Here is a 17,858-nt window from a genome sequence, read left to right on the forward strand (position 1 = left end):
TTGAATTAGTAATCCTCTTCGCTAAGCCCTTAATAATGTGCGTACTAAGCAGCCCACAGGCTTGACTAATGCAGAGGGAAGCTCAGCAGCACACCTCTCACACCACTTTCTATCATCTCCGGCAGCTTGTCTGCTGCTTCCGATTCCATTGAACATAATTGCCTGTGTTGATGATTGAGTAGGTGGAGATGGAGCACACTGCATACTAAAGATGACTAATTGCCTAAGTGGCACTGGAACTGTCGGGAAGGGCATCAACAACAACAACAAAAAACATTAAAACATACAGTGACTCACTCCAAGTAGAAATGTTGAGCCGTTGGCTACACTTGAAAAAAAAAAAAACACATAATTGTTTGGCTATTATGTGAGCCTCTTAATCAGGGAGACTAGTGTCACATTCTGCATTTTACATATAGTACTCCAATTATATTTATTACAGCGCATACGGTATTGAGAACCGCAGTGAGTCATAAAACCCAGAGATGTTTCCAATCATTATTTCACCATTCATTTTTCCATCTGGAAATGTAAAACTACTTCATTATAAGGCCTGCTTCGTGTAGGCTTACCCTGGCGTGACGTTTTGATAACTGCGCAAATCCCTCGGACAAGGTAACTAGTATCAACAATAAGCTTTGCACTTGTTGGTTGTTGTCAATTGAGGCGAATATATTGATCAAACTCACCTTGTCCGAGAGAGAATTACACAGCTATCAAAATGTCACCTCAAGGTAAGCCTACACCATACACACCATTTATTAGATGTCCTGTGAAAAAGGAATGGCGGGTCCTGAGTTTACCAAACGTTAGGAACATCCTCCTAGTATTGAGTTGCTCCACAAGGTGTCGAAAGAGTTCCACAGGGATGCTGACCCATGTTGACTCCAATGCTTCCCACAGTTGTGTCATGTTGGCTGGATGTCCTTTGGGTGGTGAACCATTCTTGATACACACGTGAAAATGTTAAGCGCAAAAGAAAAACAGCAGTGCTGCAGTTCTTGAAACAAAACCGGTGCGCCCTGGTACCTACTACCATACCAAAGGCACTTAAATATTTTGTCTTGCCCATTCACCCTCTAAATGGCACACGTACACAATCCATGTCTCAGTTGTCTCAAGGCTTAAACATCCTTCCTTTAACCTGTCTCCTCCCCTTCATCTACACTGATTGAAGTGGATTTAACAAGTGACTTCAGTAAGGGATCATAGCTTTCGCCTGGATTCACCTGGTCAGTCTATGTCATGGAAAGAGCAGGTGTTCTTAATATTTTGTACACTCCGTGTAGCGTATACTGTATATATACGGTATAGCGTTTCCAGGGAGGACGGGAGGAGGCCATTCCCCCAGTTCCAGATAATAAACTAGTGCTAATAAGGCCCTCACCACTTTAATGAGTCAAAATACAGTGGCTGAGGACATTCCTGCTCATTCCACCCATTTAACAAAACAACTATCTGCCTCCTGGTTACAGCCCACTCACAGCTCAACTATGGTCATTAAAGTAATGAGAGACGGCACAGGCGTAATGACTACCCGGATGGTTTGGTTTTGTCGGTCAAAAACACTGTGTTGTCAGTAGGGCGTTTTTCACAACCACCTTCGGAAACTGACGGGGAAACTGACAAAGCGTAGGGAACCTAAGAAAGGAAAAAACGGTTGTTATCACAGTGGACCACAAGTGTGCACTGAGTGACTCAGTGGTGAATGACGCTCGCAAGTGGTCATTCAGAGATAGGCACATGGCTGAGTTGAGCTTCGTAACAACTCCCATGGTTTTACTACAACAGGGTCTGTTTCCCCTCCGTGGAAACGACAACACATCGAGAGTCTCCCCAGGCTTCCAGACTTAGTCAGAGGAAAGTGCCCCCCTAACCTACCTCACTGTGTTTATTACACATATTTGAATGAGTGACAGTAAATTTGCCAAGTACCACACAGTTCGCCTGCCAATATTACTCCAGCCACAGCTGTTTGCTAACACACTCTTTGTTTGGCTAGCGCCACACAACATTTCAATGATAGGCTCAGATCAAGCGCAACACTTTGTCATTACCCATTACCCATACAAACAAGCAACTAGCCCAAGAGTAGAGTCTGCGATCAGGGGCTCATGTGCCAACAGCTCCTTGTTGACAGATAGAATACCGGAGAAACGTGCAATTCATACACCCGAGACACTTATGTATCTCTCCGTCTAATGATGTCCATTCATTTTTAGAACTCCATGGGAAAACTGAATAAATATGGAGAATTCTTGGGCGGCATTAGGAACTGTGTGCTGCTGACGAATTCGGAACAGGTTGCCTTGTCATCTACGGGCTGTTGATTTTCACCCAGATCTCTGCCAAACTGTTTCTTAACAGTCCTCCAACAGCTGCTCACACTCATCCACGGAGCAAGAGGCAGGTACACTTAACAACCACGCGAATTGAACATGGTTAATCAAACTGATTCAACGTTGTAAAAAAAAAAATCCTCTGTCCTGTTTTGAAATAATGCAACTAATGTGCAGTATCCATATTAGGACAGCTTCAGTCTCAGGAGGACTATTTTGCGAGGGGAATATTCTTCTTCTAAGGAATAGTCTTATTCTAAGCAGACACAAACTATCGAATAAAGATACAGTAGAATACCATGTTGTTTGAAATAGATGAGACCAGGAAACTACGCCATTTTTAGCATGCAGACGGCGTACTGTATCAGACTATATGACAGACAGTTTCGGTTCAGCTCTGAAATGGAACACACACACACACACAGACAATCAGATTTACGGGGAGGAAGAGGGCCATTCTCAGTCGTTCCCCTGTGAAATGACAACGTTGCTTTATTTCAGTAGTTGCCATTTCTGTGCTGTCTCAACTGACACACTGACTAATGGTAATGTGTGCTGCACATTCTAAAGAGGCTTTGTTTGACACCTAGGAATCAGTGCTTGAAGTTGAAAGAAATAGGTGCTTTTTACATTTAGGTGCCAGTACTCATCATATTTTAAGCCAATATTCTATAAGAGGTGCCAGTACTCAAGCAGTATAAAATTAGAAATGCCCGTAATCAGTGTGTTCCAGTCCAATTCAAACACTGAAAGGAATGAATTTCTGCATGGTGGAAATGTAACCTTCTATGTGTGTTTGTTAACACCTGGATATTTACCCCCCCCCCCCCCCCCCCTTACATGCACCAATCTTTTGTGGTGCATGTAAGAGGTTAAAGTGAAACTCCATGAAGGGATTTGTATATTATATAAAGTACTGCCTCTTCATATCCTATCTCTCCTCAGGAGATAGATGGGTATTACACATCTCCCCATGTTTCTCTCTCCTCTCATCAAAGGGTTGCCTTCCACCCTGAATGGCATTGTTTGCCTTTAACTCCTTGCTGCCATGGTAACGCCAGCAGAGTGACTGGTTTATAAATTGGTTGGAGATCGTGAGGGGGCGTGACCTTCACGCTGTCTGTTGCACACATACACACACACACGCAGGGATAATGCCAGAGATCACTCAAATGTGTCCGATTGTTTAATAACAATTTTCCTCCCTGAGTCATTACCTGCAAACACAGACATTCATCAGCTCTGAAGAGTGTTGAGTATTGACTGAGATAGACACACAGCCATTGCCTCCAAGGGTAAACTCTCTCCCTCTGATACCTTCACTTTGAGAGTGGTAGAGTGTGTGTGTGTGTGTGTGTGTGTGTGTGTGTGTCCCTCTGGCCCTGCAGTACATAGAAGTGAAATAATGATTTATGTCTACATGTTTGGGGCTGGCAGGGAAATACCAGAACATCATGACATTCCAGCAGAGCCTCCCGGCTGCTACAAATTACCCCTTCATTAATAATCTGGTAACCGGACTCTCTCGTACTATCTCTGGCTGCGTCGCAAATGGTACCCTCTATTCCCAACATAGCACACTACCTTCGACCAGGGCCCATGGGCCCTTCCCAGGGACGATTCACTATCATATTCACGCTCAAATTGGAAACTCATTTGTAGTTCTGTCAGAAGGAACGGAATGGGAACTGAGCCTGATTTCATCTGTGGTCTGTGAGAGAGGAGACTGCTGATGTTCTAAAGGGGGACTTTGATTCTAGGAAGGCAACATAGACGCTAGTGTCAAGATGAATGAACGGACGTTAGCTAACCATTGATGAGTATTTAAGCACACTACAATACCAACTTTGACAATTAGTCTCAGTCCACCAAACTCGCTGGCGTAGGGGCACAGGCATAGTCACAGAGGTGATGTTGAAAGAGAGGGCGAGACAACAAGCTCCCCTTTTCCAATGACGGATGCACAAATTATGCCACATACGCCTGTGCCGTGTGTTTTCTTTCAGGCTCGTCCTTGAGTTTCTCTTCTTTTTTTTCCCCTCCTGAAAGGAGGCTACGGGATTCACGCTCCTCTCACACCTCTGCGGGTAGTAGCCACTCGCAAAAAGTGACACAGCTCTTCGGAGGAATATTGATTGTGATTCCCGACTCACGAGCCAGACGCTAGCCGAGGCTGCAAACAGGGGCCTGCAAAAAAAAGGGAAGAGAGAAAAGGGTGTTAGCTTAAAAACCTGAGTAGGCTATACTGGGATTAGTACCTGCACAACACAAACAGGGCTGAGGCACACCAGGCCAGAACTGTTAATGCTCTTGCTCTTTACACACATGCATGCACACACACACAGCAATGGCATTTAGAGTGGATGGTGCCATTCTGTGGCCGGCAGAGTATGGTGAGCCAAATAGAGGGCTGGCTGGGAGAGCTTATGCCTAGAGGCACCAGGGGGCTCATTGACCATAGCTGGACCAATTCACTTTCCATTGGGAGCCCTCTCATAGCCTCAAAGAGCCAAGTAAATACACACTCACACACGGGTGTACACACACACACAGACACACAGACACACACAGACCTACACAGACTGATTTATATCCATTTGCTTTCCATTTGCAGTGAGATTGCACAGTAAACCACATCCTGCCACAGTCTTTCAGCACCAGCCCACCACTATCCATCTCACACTGAACAGGCCTACGCTGCATGGGGAGAATGGATGGTCTCCCAAAGGAGATGTCTCACTTCCTTCCTGTTGCCTGAAAGCATTCAAAAAGAAACCTTCTTTTTGCCCTGCAGAGTTTGTTGACATGGCGAATATAAGTATGTGCAGTATGTGAATACATAACCCAAAATGTGTCTTGATTCCCTTTCCAAAACAAAAGCAAGTTCCCTTCCAACTATTGTCAAACTGATGGATGGTAAGTGCATGTTAGATGAAACATAAAAAAATGTAGCAAGTAATACAATAATAGAGTCAATTGTACGGTTAGCCCTCATAAAATGCATGTTTGAGTTTTCATAGTTCACTTGGGTTACATTCCAGTCTAAGCAAGGCTTCCGAAATTGCCATTGTTTTTCACTCTGCCATGTCTCCCTTTGCTGGACTGTCAGTCGATCTCCAGTCCTCCAGTATTTATGCTTAGTAAAGAAGAGAAACACTTCATCACTAATATCAGAGTCCTACCTGTACCTTATTTGTTTCTATTTTCCCATGCTTACCTGTCAGGTACCACCTATTTGGCATATCATGTATACAGGGCCTAGTGAAAGTGTACACCCACCTAGTGAGACTGTACACAGTCTTCACATTTTGCTGCCTTAAAATGTAAAATATATATTTTTTTTAAATCCTACAAATCTACAGAACTTGCTCCACAAGTGAAAGAAAGTAATAGAAAATAAAATAACAAATATGTCTTGATTGCATATGTCTTCACACCCCAGAGTTAATGCTTGGTGGAAGCACCTTTGGCAGCCATTAGAGCTGTCAATCATTTTGAATAGGATTCTCCAACACTCTTAGGGCAACATAAATACATTGCGTTTGTCAAAATTGCTCAAGCTCAGCAAACATTCTTGGGAATAATTTATAGACAGCAATATTCAAATATTGTCTCAGATTTGTAAGCACATTTAAGTTAGCATTAAGACTATACCACTCAAAAAGCCATCTGGTGTATTTTTGGCATGAACATTTGTGTAATTGTCTACAACTCTATCCCAGGGTTAGGTGTTCAGAATACAGAGGTGGATTTTCGTCTAACTTATTACCTGGGCTTGGCTCCATGTAATATTTATTTTGATCCTGACATACTCCCCAGTCGCTGCTGATGACAAGCATAACATGATGATGCCACCACAATACTTGAAAATACAGAGGGTGTCAGATGTGTGCGATGTGTGCGTGCGTACTGGTAGCGAAGTCAGGTGCAGGAGAGCAGAGATTTGTGAACAGGCGCACACTTTATTTAGGCAAAAGTGCAAAACGCGCAAAATAGTCACAAGAATTATGTTTAACAATAACCATCTTCATGAAAAATAACACAGGAAAAAAACGAGCCAGTCTGGCGCATCAACAATACACACGTAACACAAACAATCTTACACAAAGACATGACGGGGAACAGAGGAAGAAATACATGTAGATTGATTGGGGAATGAAAACCAGGTGTGCAGGGAACAAGACAAAACAAATGGATACATGAAAAATGGAGCAGCAATGGCTAGAAAGCCTGTGACGTCGACTGCCGATCAAGTCTCCGTATAAATGCACCTGCACTGTGATAGTCTCAGAGGTCCGTCAAAAGCGCAGAGAGCATCATGAAGAACAAGGAACACACCAGGCAGGTCCGAGATACTGTTGTGAAGAAGTTTAAAGCTTAAAGATTTGGATACAAAAAGATTTCCCAAGCTTTAAACATCCCAAGGAGCACTGTGCAAGCGATAATATTGAAATGGAAGGAGTATCAGACCACTGCAAATCTACCAAGACCTGGCCGTCCCTCTAAACTTTTAGCTCATACAAGGAGAAGACTGATCAGAGATGCAGCCAAGAGGCCCATGATCACTCTGGATGAACTGCAGAGATCTACAGCTGAGGTGGGAGACTCTGTCCATAGGACAACAATCCTATGTATAAGTATATTGCACAAATCTGGCCTTTATGGAAGATTGGCAAGAAGAAAGCCATTTCTTAAAGATATCCATAAAAAGGGACGGAGATTTGTCTTCCAACAAGACAATGATCCAAAACATAAAGCAAAATCTACAATGGAATGGTTCAAAAATAAACATATCCAGGTGTTAGAATGGCCAAGTCAAAGTCCAGACCTGAATCCAATCGAGAATCTGTGGAAAGAACTGAAAACTGCTGTTCACAAATGCTCTCCATCCAACCTCACTGAGCTCGAGCTGTTTTGCAAGGAGGAATGGGGAAAAAATGTCAGTCTCTCGATGTGCAAAACTGATAGAGACATACCCCAAGCGACTTACAGCTGTAATCGCAGCAAAAGGTGGCGCTACAAAGTATTAACTTAAGGGGGCTGAATAATTTTGCACGCCCAATTTTTCAGTTTTTGATTTGTTAAAAAAGTTTGAAATATCCAATAAATGTCGTTCCACTTCATGATTATGTCCCACTTGTTGATTCTTCACAACAAAATACAGTTTTATATCTTTATGTTTGAAGCCTGAAATGTGGCAAAAGGTCGCAAAGTTCAAGGGGGCCGAATACTTTCGCAAGGCACTGTATATATATATTTTTTTATTTTATTTTACCTTTATTTAACCAGGCAAGTCAGTTAAGAACAAATTCTTATTTTCAATGACGGCCTGGGAACAGTGGGTTAACTGCCTGTTCAAGGGCAGAACGACAGATTTGTACCTTGTCAGCTCGGGGGTTTGAACTCGCAACCTTCCGGTTACTAGTCCAACGCTCTAACCACTAGGCTACCCTGGCCATTACTACTATAGTCCATAGAAACGCATTGAATAACACATTCATAAATGGCAAAACAAACAGTCAAAAAATACATCATAAGGAATAAGGTTTTGAAGTGTCTGTCCTATATCAAGGATATATAAGAAAGCTCATGAAATATATATATTTTTGGACACATATTAACCCCTTTTATTTGATGGCACAAAACTACTTCCATACTTCCATTCATTTTTTTAATCGATACCAGGCAGTGGTGTAAAGTACTTTAAAGTACTACTTAAGTCGTTTTTTTGGGGTATCTTTACGTTACTATTTATATTTTTTACTACTTTTACTTCACCACATTCCTAAAAAAAAATAGTGTACTTTTTACTCCATACATTTTCCCTCCATACATGTTTTTTGTGAGAAGACTGATTTTCGGAATGTCTACTTGGTCTGACAAACAGTGCCGTAGCTCTGCCACTTTCCATTGCAGACGCGGTATCTCTAGTTAAAAAAACACGGATTTTGATGGGGATTTTTTTATTATGTTCATTAGATTGACAGGTGCATCAATCGACTCGTCAGGATATAAACTTACACTATGTTCAGTATTTTCCAATCATTGCTCAATTTGTACCTCATTTTTAAGAGGAACATGGATAGAAGGATAAATACCCCTCTTTCCTTCCTTCCTCACTTACGCACTCACTCTTTCCATCCTTTCATACACCTTCCTTCAAACAGGGTCCTTACTGTATTCTCCTGCAATTTTCACATAGGAACAATCATCCATTAGGGCATGTTTGGTTTTTATAGACCAAATAAAACTTCCAGACAGGCCCCCTTACAATCATTCACTCTACTTGGACACAGCCACATGCTTGCCAATTTTTTTTATTTTTATACAAACAAAATATCGAAAGAAATCGAAATGGGACAAAAAAAACACCAGCATAAATAATGTGTTAGCAAATGTACCAGCACTGCAGTTTCCTTACAACTGCCCATTGTGACTTACTGTAGACAAACCCCTTACATCTGTTGATGTACTTCTGGAAATGAAAGACTATAGTATAGCCCTGTTTATACATGGTGCTAAGATACACCCTTTGTCCTGATATTGTCCACATTTTAAGACAGGTGTAGACGGTTAAAATACACATTCTGATCGGATTGTGATCAGATGTTCCTTACCTCCTCCAGATGTAGCAAGGCACGCATTGCATCTGGATATCAATCAAGTGTGAACAGATCTGGATGGTCAAACCATTTAATTCATCATTATACTGGCCTCTAAAATCATTGACAGGTAGCGCCATTGATTTATGGCATCAGTAACTATGTTAAAATAAATACATCCAGATTATTTTGAAAGACTATCTGTCAAATAATTTGCATACAGGGAGGCACCAGCTAATGTGGTCACAATGCAGACACGGCGAATGAATGAGAGACACATTTTAATAGACGTGACAAACCTTGATCAAACTGGATCATATTGATCAGATCACAAAACACACGTTAGCTCAAAGTGTAAGCAAAGTTTATGTGTGGTCCAAACCAACAGAAAGGGTTTAGAGGGTCCGTCTGGGATAAAGAACCACATGAAAATATATACATACATTTATTTCACTAGGGCGAGGTAGAGCACTATAAACCCAGAACTTTATCTCTGGCAGATCAACATGTGAAACCAACTCAAATCTTCTTCTCTTTTCCTGGATATCCTTAAAGTGAGCCACCAATCTCTCAAGTGCTGTCATAAGAGGTTTGACTTACCTTGTTTTACTGATTTTCTCTCTCTCTCTCTCAATCTCTCTCTGTCTCTCTCTCTCTCAATCTCTCTCTCTCTCGCTCTCGTTACAGTATGTGACAATTTTTAAAGCATCAGTGGAAAATGACTTTCATGCGCCGTCCAGACTGGTACAGGGGAGGTGGGGGTGGTTATTGGGAGAGGCCCTTCAGATGGCTGACATGTTTTTGGAGAACCGCAGAACCGCTAGCTGGCGTAGAACGCTGGGCTGCGGTGTGGTGCGATCCTGTTTGTCTGTGTGAAGCTGAAGCTGGCATGCCCCCCCCCCTTCCTCTGTTCTTCTGCATCTGGTCCTCATTAGGTTAGGAGCGGATGGTATAAAACAGGGGGCTGACGGGGGCTGGGCCTCAGTCCCTGGACCTGCACCATCATGGAAGCTGCTCTTTGGGTGTGCCTCAGTCTGCTCTGTCTGCAGGGCAGCTTTCTCCAGCTCACACGTGGTGCAGACTGCACTGGGACATCACCGGTGGAAGACTGTGTTAATGGGCAGACCACCGGAGGAAAGGTAAGGGATTGGGGCCCCCAGGTTACAGTTGTAGGTTTGTTGTGTTTTGTGGAGGAGCTCATTTGGTCAGGTAGATGGAGTTCAGAAGTGTTGGTGCTAGACAAGTTTTTTTGTTTTTTTACAAGCTAACATTTCCCCAGACTCTGCAGTAGCAACATTAGCTCAGAAGCCAAAGGAAGCCAATAACTGCTATGAATGCTCTTGTGTTTCCATTGAGTGTGTGCTGAGTTAAAAACAACCCACTTTGGGTTATTTGGTGACCCAGCACTGGGTAAATACTGGACAAAACACATGCTGGGTTATTTTGACCCAGCCAGTTGGGTTGCGTGAATAACTTTCGTGGCTTTCAGATAATTGTTTTTGGCTACCTGGAAGAGTACATGTCATTCATGTTCATTATGTTACGTTTTACACTGCAAATGTCATAATATATTTTATTTACATATGCCAACATTGAGATACAATGTTGAGAGATCTTTTCTTTGCATATCCCAACACTGGGACTCTTGAGGAACTCATACACTTGTGTAAGCCTCATTAAAGCTTCAAAAGTGTCAGTGTTCAACCTTAACATCTGATAACAACAGAACAGATGAGCTGCAATTACATTTACTCTCACTGGTTGCCAAAAATAACTATCTGAAATCCACGCCACTACTAAGCTATGCCTCTAGTCTTCTGAGCTGACCCGCTGGGGTCATATCTCAATAACCCAGCACCAATAACCCAGCACCCAGCATCAATAACCCAGCAGTTTTTTTTTAAAGAAAACAACCTAACTAAGTGACCCAACGCATGCAACCTAGCAGTTGGGTCAACCAAACAATCCAGCATTTTTTTTGAAAGTGTGTGTGCGTGTGTGTGTGTGTGACACAGTGGTATGGTGGCTGAGCATGTCCTATTTTGGATGGAACACATGCATGGATTTAAATAGAGTTAAACATTCCAGTAACCTGGAAACATACACTTATTTTAGTCAGGAACAAAGTTTCATTGTAACCTATTCTATTACCCTCAATGGAACAAACTCTCTGCAGACTTTTAATGTGGCCACAGAGCCGTTTGAGCTGCCATATTTGCGGTCGACATTCTTTGTGGACATTCCCCATGTTCTGTCCAAAGCAGTTACCTTCATCTGGCCAATACATACAGCAGATGTATGAAAGATTTTCTTTCTCATTGCATTTTGATGTGTTAAGTTCTGTCATTTCTGTAATTCTCATCTGTAAAAGAGACATTGGTCTCAGTTTAACTGCCTGATAAAAATAAAGGTTAAATAAAATACAAAATGAAAGATGCAGCATTCATTCCTCAAAAGAGGATTTTCACCAACAATGTGGAAGACTGAGTCTAGTATTCTTTACCGCGTGGGAAATATAGGTTTTATGTGTTTTGTGTGTAATTACACTATTACAGTACGTGCAATTATTTAAACTTCAGATGTGGTTGGAATTCCCAGTTGCCTTAGGCAGCATTATTGAAGAAATCTATTATTTCTTTAAAAGTTGAATTGAACTCAATGCTGAGTTTATTTGCCTGTGCTTTTTCCCACCAATGTCATCGTGAATGTAGATAATGGAACATAATACATTACCAGGGTTAGTTCATGGTGCTCGTCAACAACTAGCACAGAACAAAATGGACTATACAGAAAGTGCTAGATAAATAAAAAAAGAACATGGCGCCTCCATGTAATGAGGGATACGTGACCCTGAAGAGCACACTTTGTGCACTGAGTGTGAAGTGGATACAGGGCATGACCTTTGTACAAAGTATTGTGTCTATATTAGGACAACAGAAGTTTCTCCAGGGAGAGATACAGAGCATTCGGAAAGTATTCAGGCCTCTTTACTTTTTCCACATTTTGTTACGTTACAGACTTATTTTAAAATGAGTAAATATATTTTATTCTTCATCAATTTACACAAAATACCCCATAATGACAAAGTAAAAAACAGGTTTTTAGAAATGTTTGCAAATATTTTGTTGAAGCACCTTTGGCAGCGATTACAGCCTCGAGTCTTCTTGGGTATCCCTACAAGCTTGGCACATCTGTATTTGGGGAGTTTCTCCCATTCTTCTCTACAGATCCTCTCAAGCTCTATCAGTTTGGAAGGGGAGCATCGCTGAACAGCTATTTTTAGGTCTCTCCAGAGATTAGATTGGATTGGTTAGATTGGGTTCAAGTCCGGGCTCTGGCTGGGCCACTCAAGGACATTCAGAGACTTGTCCCAAAGTGTTGTCTTGGCTGTGTGCTTAGGGTCGTTGTCCTGTTGGGCTGTCATGTGCCTTCTACTGAAGAGTGGCTTCCGTCTGGTCTCTCTACCATAAAGGCCTGATTGGTGGAGTGCTGCAGAGATGGTTGTCCTTCTGGAAGGTTCTCCCCTCTCCATAGAGGAACTCTGAAACTCTGTTAGAGTCTTGGTGGTTCCAAATTTCATCCATGTAACAATGATGGAGGCCACTGGGTTCTTGGGGACCTTAAATGCTGCAGACATGTTTTGGTACCCTTCCCCAGATCTGTACCTCAACACAATCCTGTCTTGGAGCTCTACGGACAATTCCTTTTGACCTCATGGCTTGGTTGTTGCTCTGACATGCACTGTCAACTGTGGGATCTTATATAGACAGGCTTGTGCCTTTCCAAATCATGTCTAATGAATTTAATTTATCACCGGTGGACTCCACCGGTTGTAGAAACATCTCAAGGATGATCAATGGAAACAGGATGCACCTGAGCTCAATTTCGAGTATCATAGCAAAGGGTCTGAATACTTATGTAAATAAGGTGTTTACAATTTTTTTATTTTATAAATTTGCAAAAAATTCTAAACCGTTTTTCACTTTGTCATTATGGGGTATTGTGTGTAGATTGATGAGGGGAAACAATAATTGAATCCATTATAGAATAAGGCTGTAGCGTAACAATTTGTGGAAAAAGTCAAGGCCTCTGAATACTTTCCAAATGCACTGTATGTTTAAGGAGGGGACGTACACTGTGAAAAGGCATACAGTACGAACTCTGTGTTCCTCTTTGTTCTAGTAAAGCCTGAACTCCTACAATATGGTCACTGTTTTCCTTTACTCATCCTGACAGGATATGGTTTATGAATTGTCTCAATTGTCCGATTGTAACACTTTACATTCAGTTACTGTTATACCTTTCTACTCAGAATGTAATTCTGCAAGTAACGACATACAAGCATGTTGTAAACATATCAATTTAGTAATTGTTTAGTAATTGCATAGGAGTGGGGTTGAGGTGTTATTATTACGTACGTGGAATAAAGAATACATGTTGTTAAAAGGATCTTCTCCTTCAGAAGGATGGGCTTCTGCGGCTGATTCCATCTGCTCCAAGAGAGACCCATACCCAGAAAAAGCCACAGGTATACGAGCCTCCCTCCCCACAAAGACATCCTGTTACAGTCTGCTCTCTGTCACAGAGGACTGCTGCCTTGTACTGGACTGCTTTCCACTCTGTATGGTAACTCCCCGGGAGGAATATGATTCCAACGAGACACGAAGATCCATGCAACTCAAACGCTTAGCCCCAAGATATTGAATGTTGATGTTAAATATAGATCCACCAAAGTCATTGCTCAGACATCTGTGTATAAGAAAGGATATAGGACTATATATCTCTTTACCAACACACTCGCAGGCGCACACACACACACACACACACACACGATAACATTTATAAAAGGCATTTATTTTCTCCCAAATTGCATTAACCCATTATTTACATGTTTCTTTTGCCCAACAGAGAGGACGACTTGAGGCACAATCTGTACTTGGTGTAAGACATTTATATAAATCCTGCTCCTTACAACTGCAAAACAAAACAATACAACCAATTAGCCTACTTGAACTATACACTGTAAAAAAAAAAAAGTCCAGTAATTTTTACAGTAAATTACTGGCAGCACAGTAGCCGGTAGGTCGCTGTAAATGTACAGTACAATACTGGCATCACAGAAGACAGTAAATTACTTTAGATTTACAGGACCTTTACTGAAACACAAATTTACAGCATATTACCGTAACACCTGACTACAGCAAACATGCTGTCATTCTAGAATGTACAGTGCATTACTGGAAGAACAGTGGTTAGTAAACTGTTGCAGATTTACAGTGAAGGCAGCTAGTTCCAACGATCTGCAGTATTTCTGTTACACGTATTTGATATGAGTATTTGAATAGTTTCAATATCTATTTTGTATTTAACTGGCCTGAAGTACAATTCATGTATTTTGTAACAGTTTAATAAGAATACATACATTTGGTATTTTCTAATACAAAAATAAACTTGCAAGTAGCCCGCATAACTACACAATGTCCAGCAGTGTGCTTTGCAAGTGTTCATTTTTAAATTGACATTGGTCATTTAGCAGACACATGTTGATTACAAAAAACATGTCATAGCAAGTAAAAGGTTTATGTAACCGTTACTGAGAAAGTTGTTGTACTTAAGAATACATTGGTCTTCAAGGTGTTGTGTATTTGTAACAAGATACCTTTTGAAGTATCCTTGCCCATCTCTTGCTAGTGCCACGTTTGTTACTGTAATATTCACAATAACTCGCCGCCAGCTTCTTTTAAGTTACTGTAATATCAGAGCAATCATACAGTACAACACAGTAACATTTGCCTGCTGTAGACTAAATAAGTATATTCGACTGTAATTGTAATATTGGTATTTCACTAATTACATTGGTGCAAGCAGGTTGGCTGCTAGGTATTTGTATTTTACAGCATATTTATGAATATTTGGCATTTTATATCACTTGCACTTCTAAAGGCCAAAAAAATGGCTTCCAAACAGGTCATGATTACAGGGTAAAATATACCAAAATGACTTGGCAAAACACTCAACCAGTAAAGGTTTAAGACTTGCTGCTACTCTGATCTGTCCCCTAATACACATTAATTGTTTGGGCACTACTACCACATATCAGTTTAATTGGTACAGCATTCTCACTAGCGGATGCAATACATATTTCCATGTAGAAGGCATGCCTCTAAGTATGTTAATAAGCAAGAGTCTTTCTTCATCCACGACATTTTCCCAAAATGCACCATAATTCACAGTATGCTGCTAGAAATATACAGCAAAACAGGTAATACAGTACTTTACTGTAAAATTCTATTGTAAAATAAAGAAAATAATTTTACAACAGTGTAGCGGAATGCCAATGAGCCCCTCCCCCATAATGCATTGCTCTTTAAGGTTCTGTACTGTAATATAGAATTACAGTAGCTAACTGTAAATATTTTGCTGTACATTTACAGCAATGTGTTACATTGTACATACTGTAGTTATACAACACTATTGTATTGCTGAAGCCACAGTGCTGGCTCCATGTTCATCAACAATGCCTCAATTATTTCTGAATAGAGGTGGAAGGATGACAACATACTGTCGGCCGTGCCGTTGGACAGACAGGAGAGAGAGTTGGGGAAGCACTCCAGCCTTCCTGGGTCCTTCTCAACTAAGGGCTTCCCCAACACACTCATCCAAGTTGAGGTAACGCTGGAGACAGGGAGGGAGACGAACAAGAGGGAGAGGTCTCAAACGATCCAATGGGGCTGTTGTGTTGTAATTGTTGTGATCCCACCAAAAACAGCGGCATAAGAAAGAATGTGATGGATGGTGTACTGTAGTTTCTTATCCCGAGTTGTTTTCTTGAAGCCCTTGGTATGCTACAGTGGTGGCTAATGTCATTTTAAATAGGAAGGGCTCATTGTAATGTCTGAGACGGAATAAATGGAACCGTATCAAACACATCAAACACATGGTTTCCATGTGTTTGATACCCGTTCTATGAATCCATTCCAGCCATTATTATGAGCCATCCTCCCTTCAACAGACTCCTGTTTTTAATGTACAGTAGCCGGGCCACTTTTAGTTTCTAAATGATCCCCCGGGAATGTTGTTCCTCCAGACAGAGCGGGCCAGGAGACACTTGGGCCAGTCTGGGACCAAGAAGAAGAACAAGCCTAAATCCAGAGTGGGATCTTTTTCTCTGCTCAGCAACAACCCCAGCGCCACCATACAGGTATACAACATTGCCATGACAACCCAGGAGCAGACCATCACGTAAACATTTTTGTTTAGTGAAATTCTCAAACACACTGCCGACATGAGATATGGGCTCCCGAGTGGCGCAGTGGTCTAAGGCACTGCGTCTCAGTGCTAGAGGTGTCACTACAGACCCTGGTTCGATTCCAGGCTGTGTCACAACCGCCCGTGATTGGGAGTCCCAATTGGCCCAGCCTCGTCCGGGTTAGGGTTTGTTAGGCTGTCATTGTAAATAAGAATTTGTTCTTAACTGACTTGCCTAGTCAAATAAAGATTTAATGAAATACACGTCCGCTGTCCATATTAGGACAGCCTAAGTTTCAGCAGGAGTTATGGAGATGCTATCTTAGCGATACTTAGTCGACCTGCATTCAACATTGTATCATTGAAGTCTTACGTCATGTTGTTGTTCTTCCAGGTAACCAGAGTACGGAGGCAGCTGCAGAAGGAGAAGAAGAAAGGGAAGCCAAGAGGACGAACAGGAGTGTACTCCGCTATGGACGTCCCAGACAAACCTGAACCCTTGGTGAGGCCAATGTCCCCCTCCACGTGTCCCTCACCCCCACCTGAGTCAATAAACCAATCAATCACTTTTTTTGTGACCAGGGAGAAATTCTGCTTCCAAGCATGTTAAGAATAGTTAAAAATCGCTAACACAAAAAATAGTTTCAAACCTGTTGTGTTAAATTCACCTCCGTCTGATTTGTCACTCTAATCTAAACTAAATGTTTGATTCTTTCACCAGGGACAAAGGCCCAAGAGGAGCCCACAGAAGAAGAAACAGACCAAGAGAATTGTTTGTTCATAAACATTTCATTAAACGAAACAAGGGACTTTGCGGAAGTGCTACTGCTTCAATAGTTCATAAACTGTATTTTATATCTTCTTCTCTTTGTAAACATATTGGTTTTGTCATTTTTTCAATTTAACAATAATGTAATATATATAATGGAAACACATCCCTGAGGACAAGTATACTTACAATACTTTTGAGAACTCCTTTAATATTCTCTTTTATTATAGCTATTTGTTGTCGTTGTCGTTGGTCGATGGTGATTATTTGGCAACTGTGCATATTATCAGGTTTAAATAAAGTAAACTTGTATTGTACTTCTTGAGAACTTTCCGCAACACAAGGCCTACCGTTTCTAGCTAGCACTGATTGTTTTCTGTTCAGTCATGGACAGAGTCGGACTCCACCTTGACAAATGGACTGGAACATTTCACTGCTCCAGCTCTCCCTCTCTGTTGCCAAGTGCAACACCTTCAATTCCCACACAACAGGACCTGGGTAACTTCCAGAAGTTAATTCAGAAATTGTGAATTAGGGGGGGGGGGGGGAGAAATGTCACTGAGCCCCAATTACAGATGGCTGAGCTAACGGCAGTGCTTGTATCCCAAATGGAACCATATTCCCTACATAGTGCACTACTTTTCACCATCTTAAGGCTAAGTTCATCGTTAGAACCATATAGTTTGAACGATGAACTTAGCCTTAAGATGTTTTTGGGAAACCAGGTTGTGAGTACCATGGGTCCTGGTCAAAAGTAGTGCGCTATGTAAGGAAGAGGGTTCCATTTGGGCTGCAGACAGTGAATGCCCAGCACTCTTCTAAACTTGCAGTCAAACCTTTGGGTTGAGAGCCCAACTATTCTGTCAAATTAAAGGGCGTTGGACCAGTTGATAATGGGAA

The 17,858-nt window shown here is 41.6% G+C and overlaps 1 protein-coding gene across 4 annotated transcripts in view; it reads left to right on the forward strand.

The window, feature by feature from the left end:
* si:dkey-12l12.1 (uncharacterized) overlaps nt 1-17,275 on the forward strand; it is a 28,266-nt gene extending 10,991 nt beyond the window's left edge. The window contains exons 2-8 of one of the 4 annotated variants that reach the window (XM_021562997.3): nt 9,877-10,080; nt 13,404-13,469; nt 13,850-13,882; nt 15,482-15,610; nt 16,029-16,142; nt 16,584-16,691; nt 16,911-17,275. In XM_021562997.3, coding sequence (XP_021418672.2) covers nt 9,946-10,080; nt 13,404-13,469; nt 13,850-13,882; nt 15,482-15,610; nt 16,029-16,142; nt 16,584-16,691; nt 16,911-16,973 — 648 coding nt within the window. In that variant the 5' untranslated portion in view covers nt 9,877-9,945 and the 3' untranslated portion in view covers nt 16,974-17,275. The remainder of the gene's footprint in view (nt 1-9,876; nt 10,081-13,403; nt 13,470-13,849; nt 13,883-15,481; nt 15,611-16,028; nt 16,143-16,583; nt 16,692-16,910) is intronic. The other 3 variants (XM_021562999.3, XM_021563000.3, XM_021563001.3) reach the window with 3 other exon arrangements.
* The last annotated feature ends 583 nt before the right edge of the window (nt 17,276-17,858 follow it).

This window comes from Oncorhynchus mykiss, chromosome 15 (assembly GCF_057628025.1).
Source record: "Oncorhynchus mykiss isolate SJ-2025 chromosome 15, ASM5762802v1, whole genome shotgun sequence".
Taxonomy (NCBI): domain Eukaryota; kingdom Metazoa; phylum Chordata; class Actinopteri; order Salmoniformes; family Salmonidae; genus Oncorhynchus; species Oncorhynchus mykiss.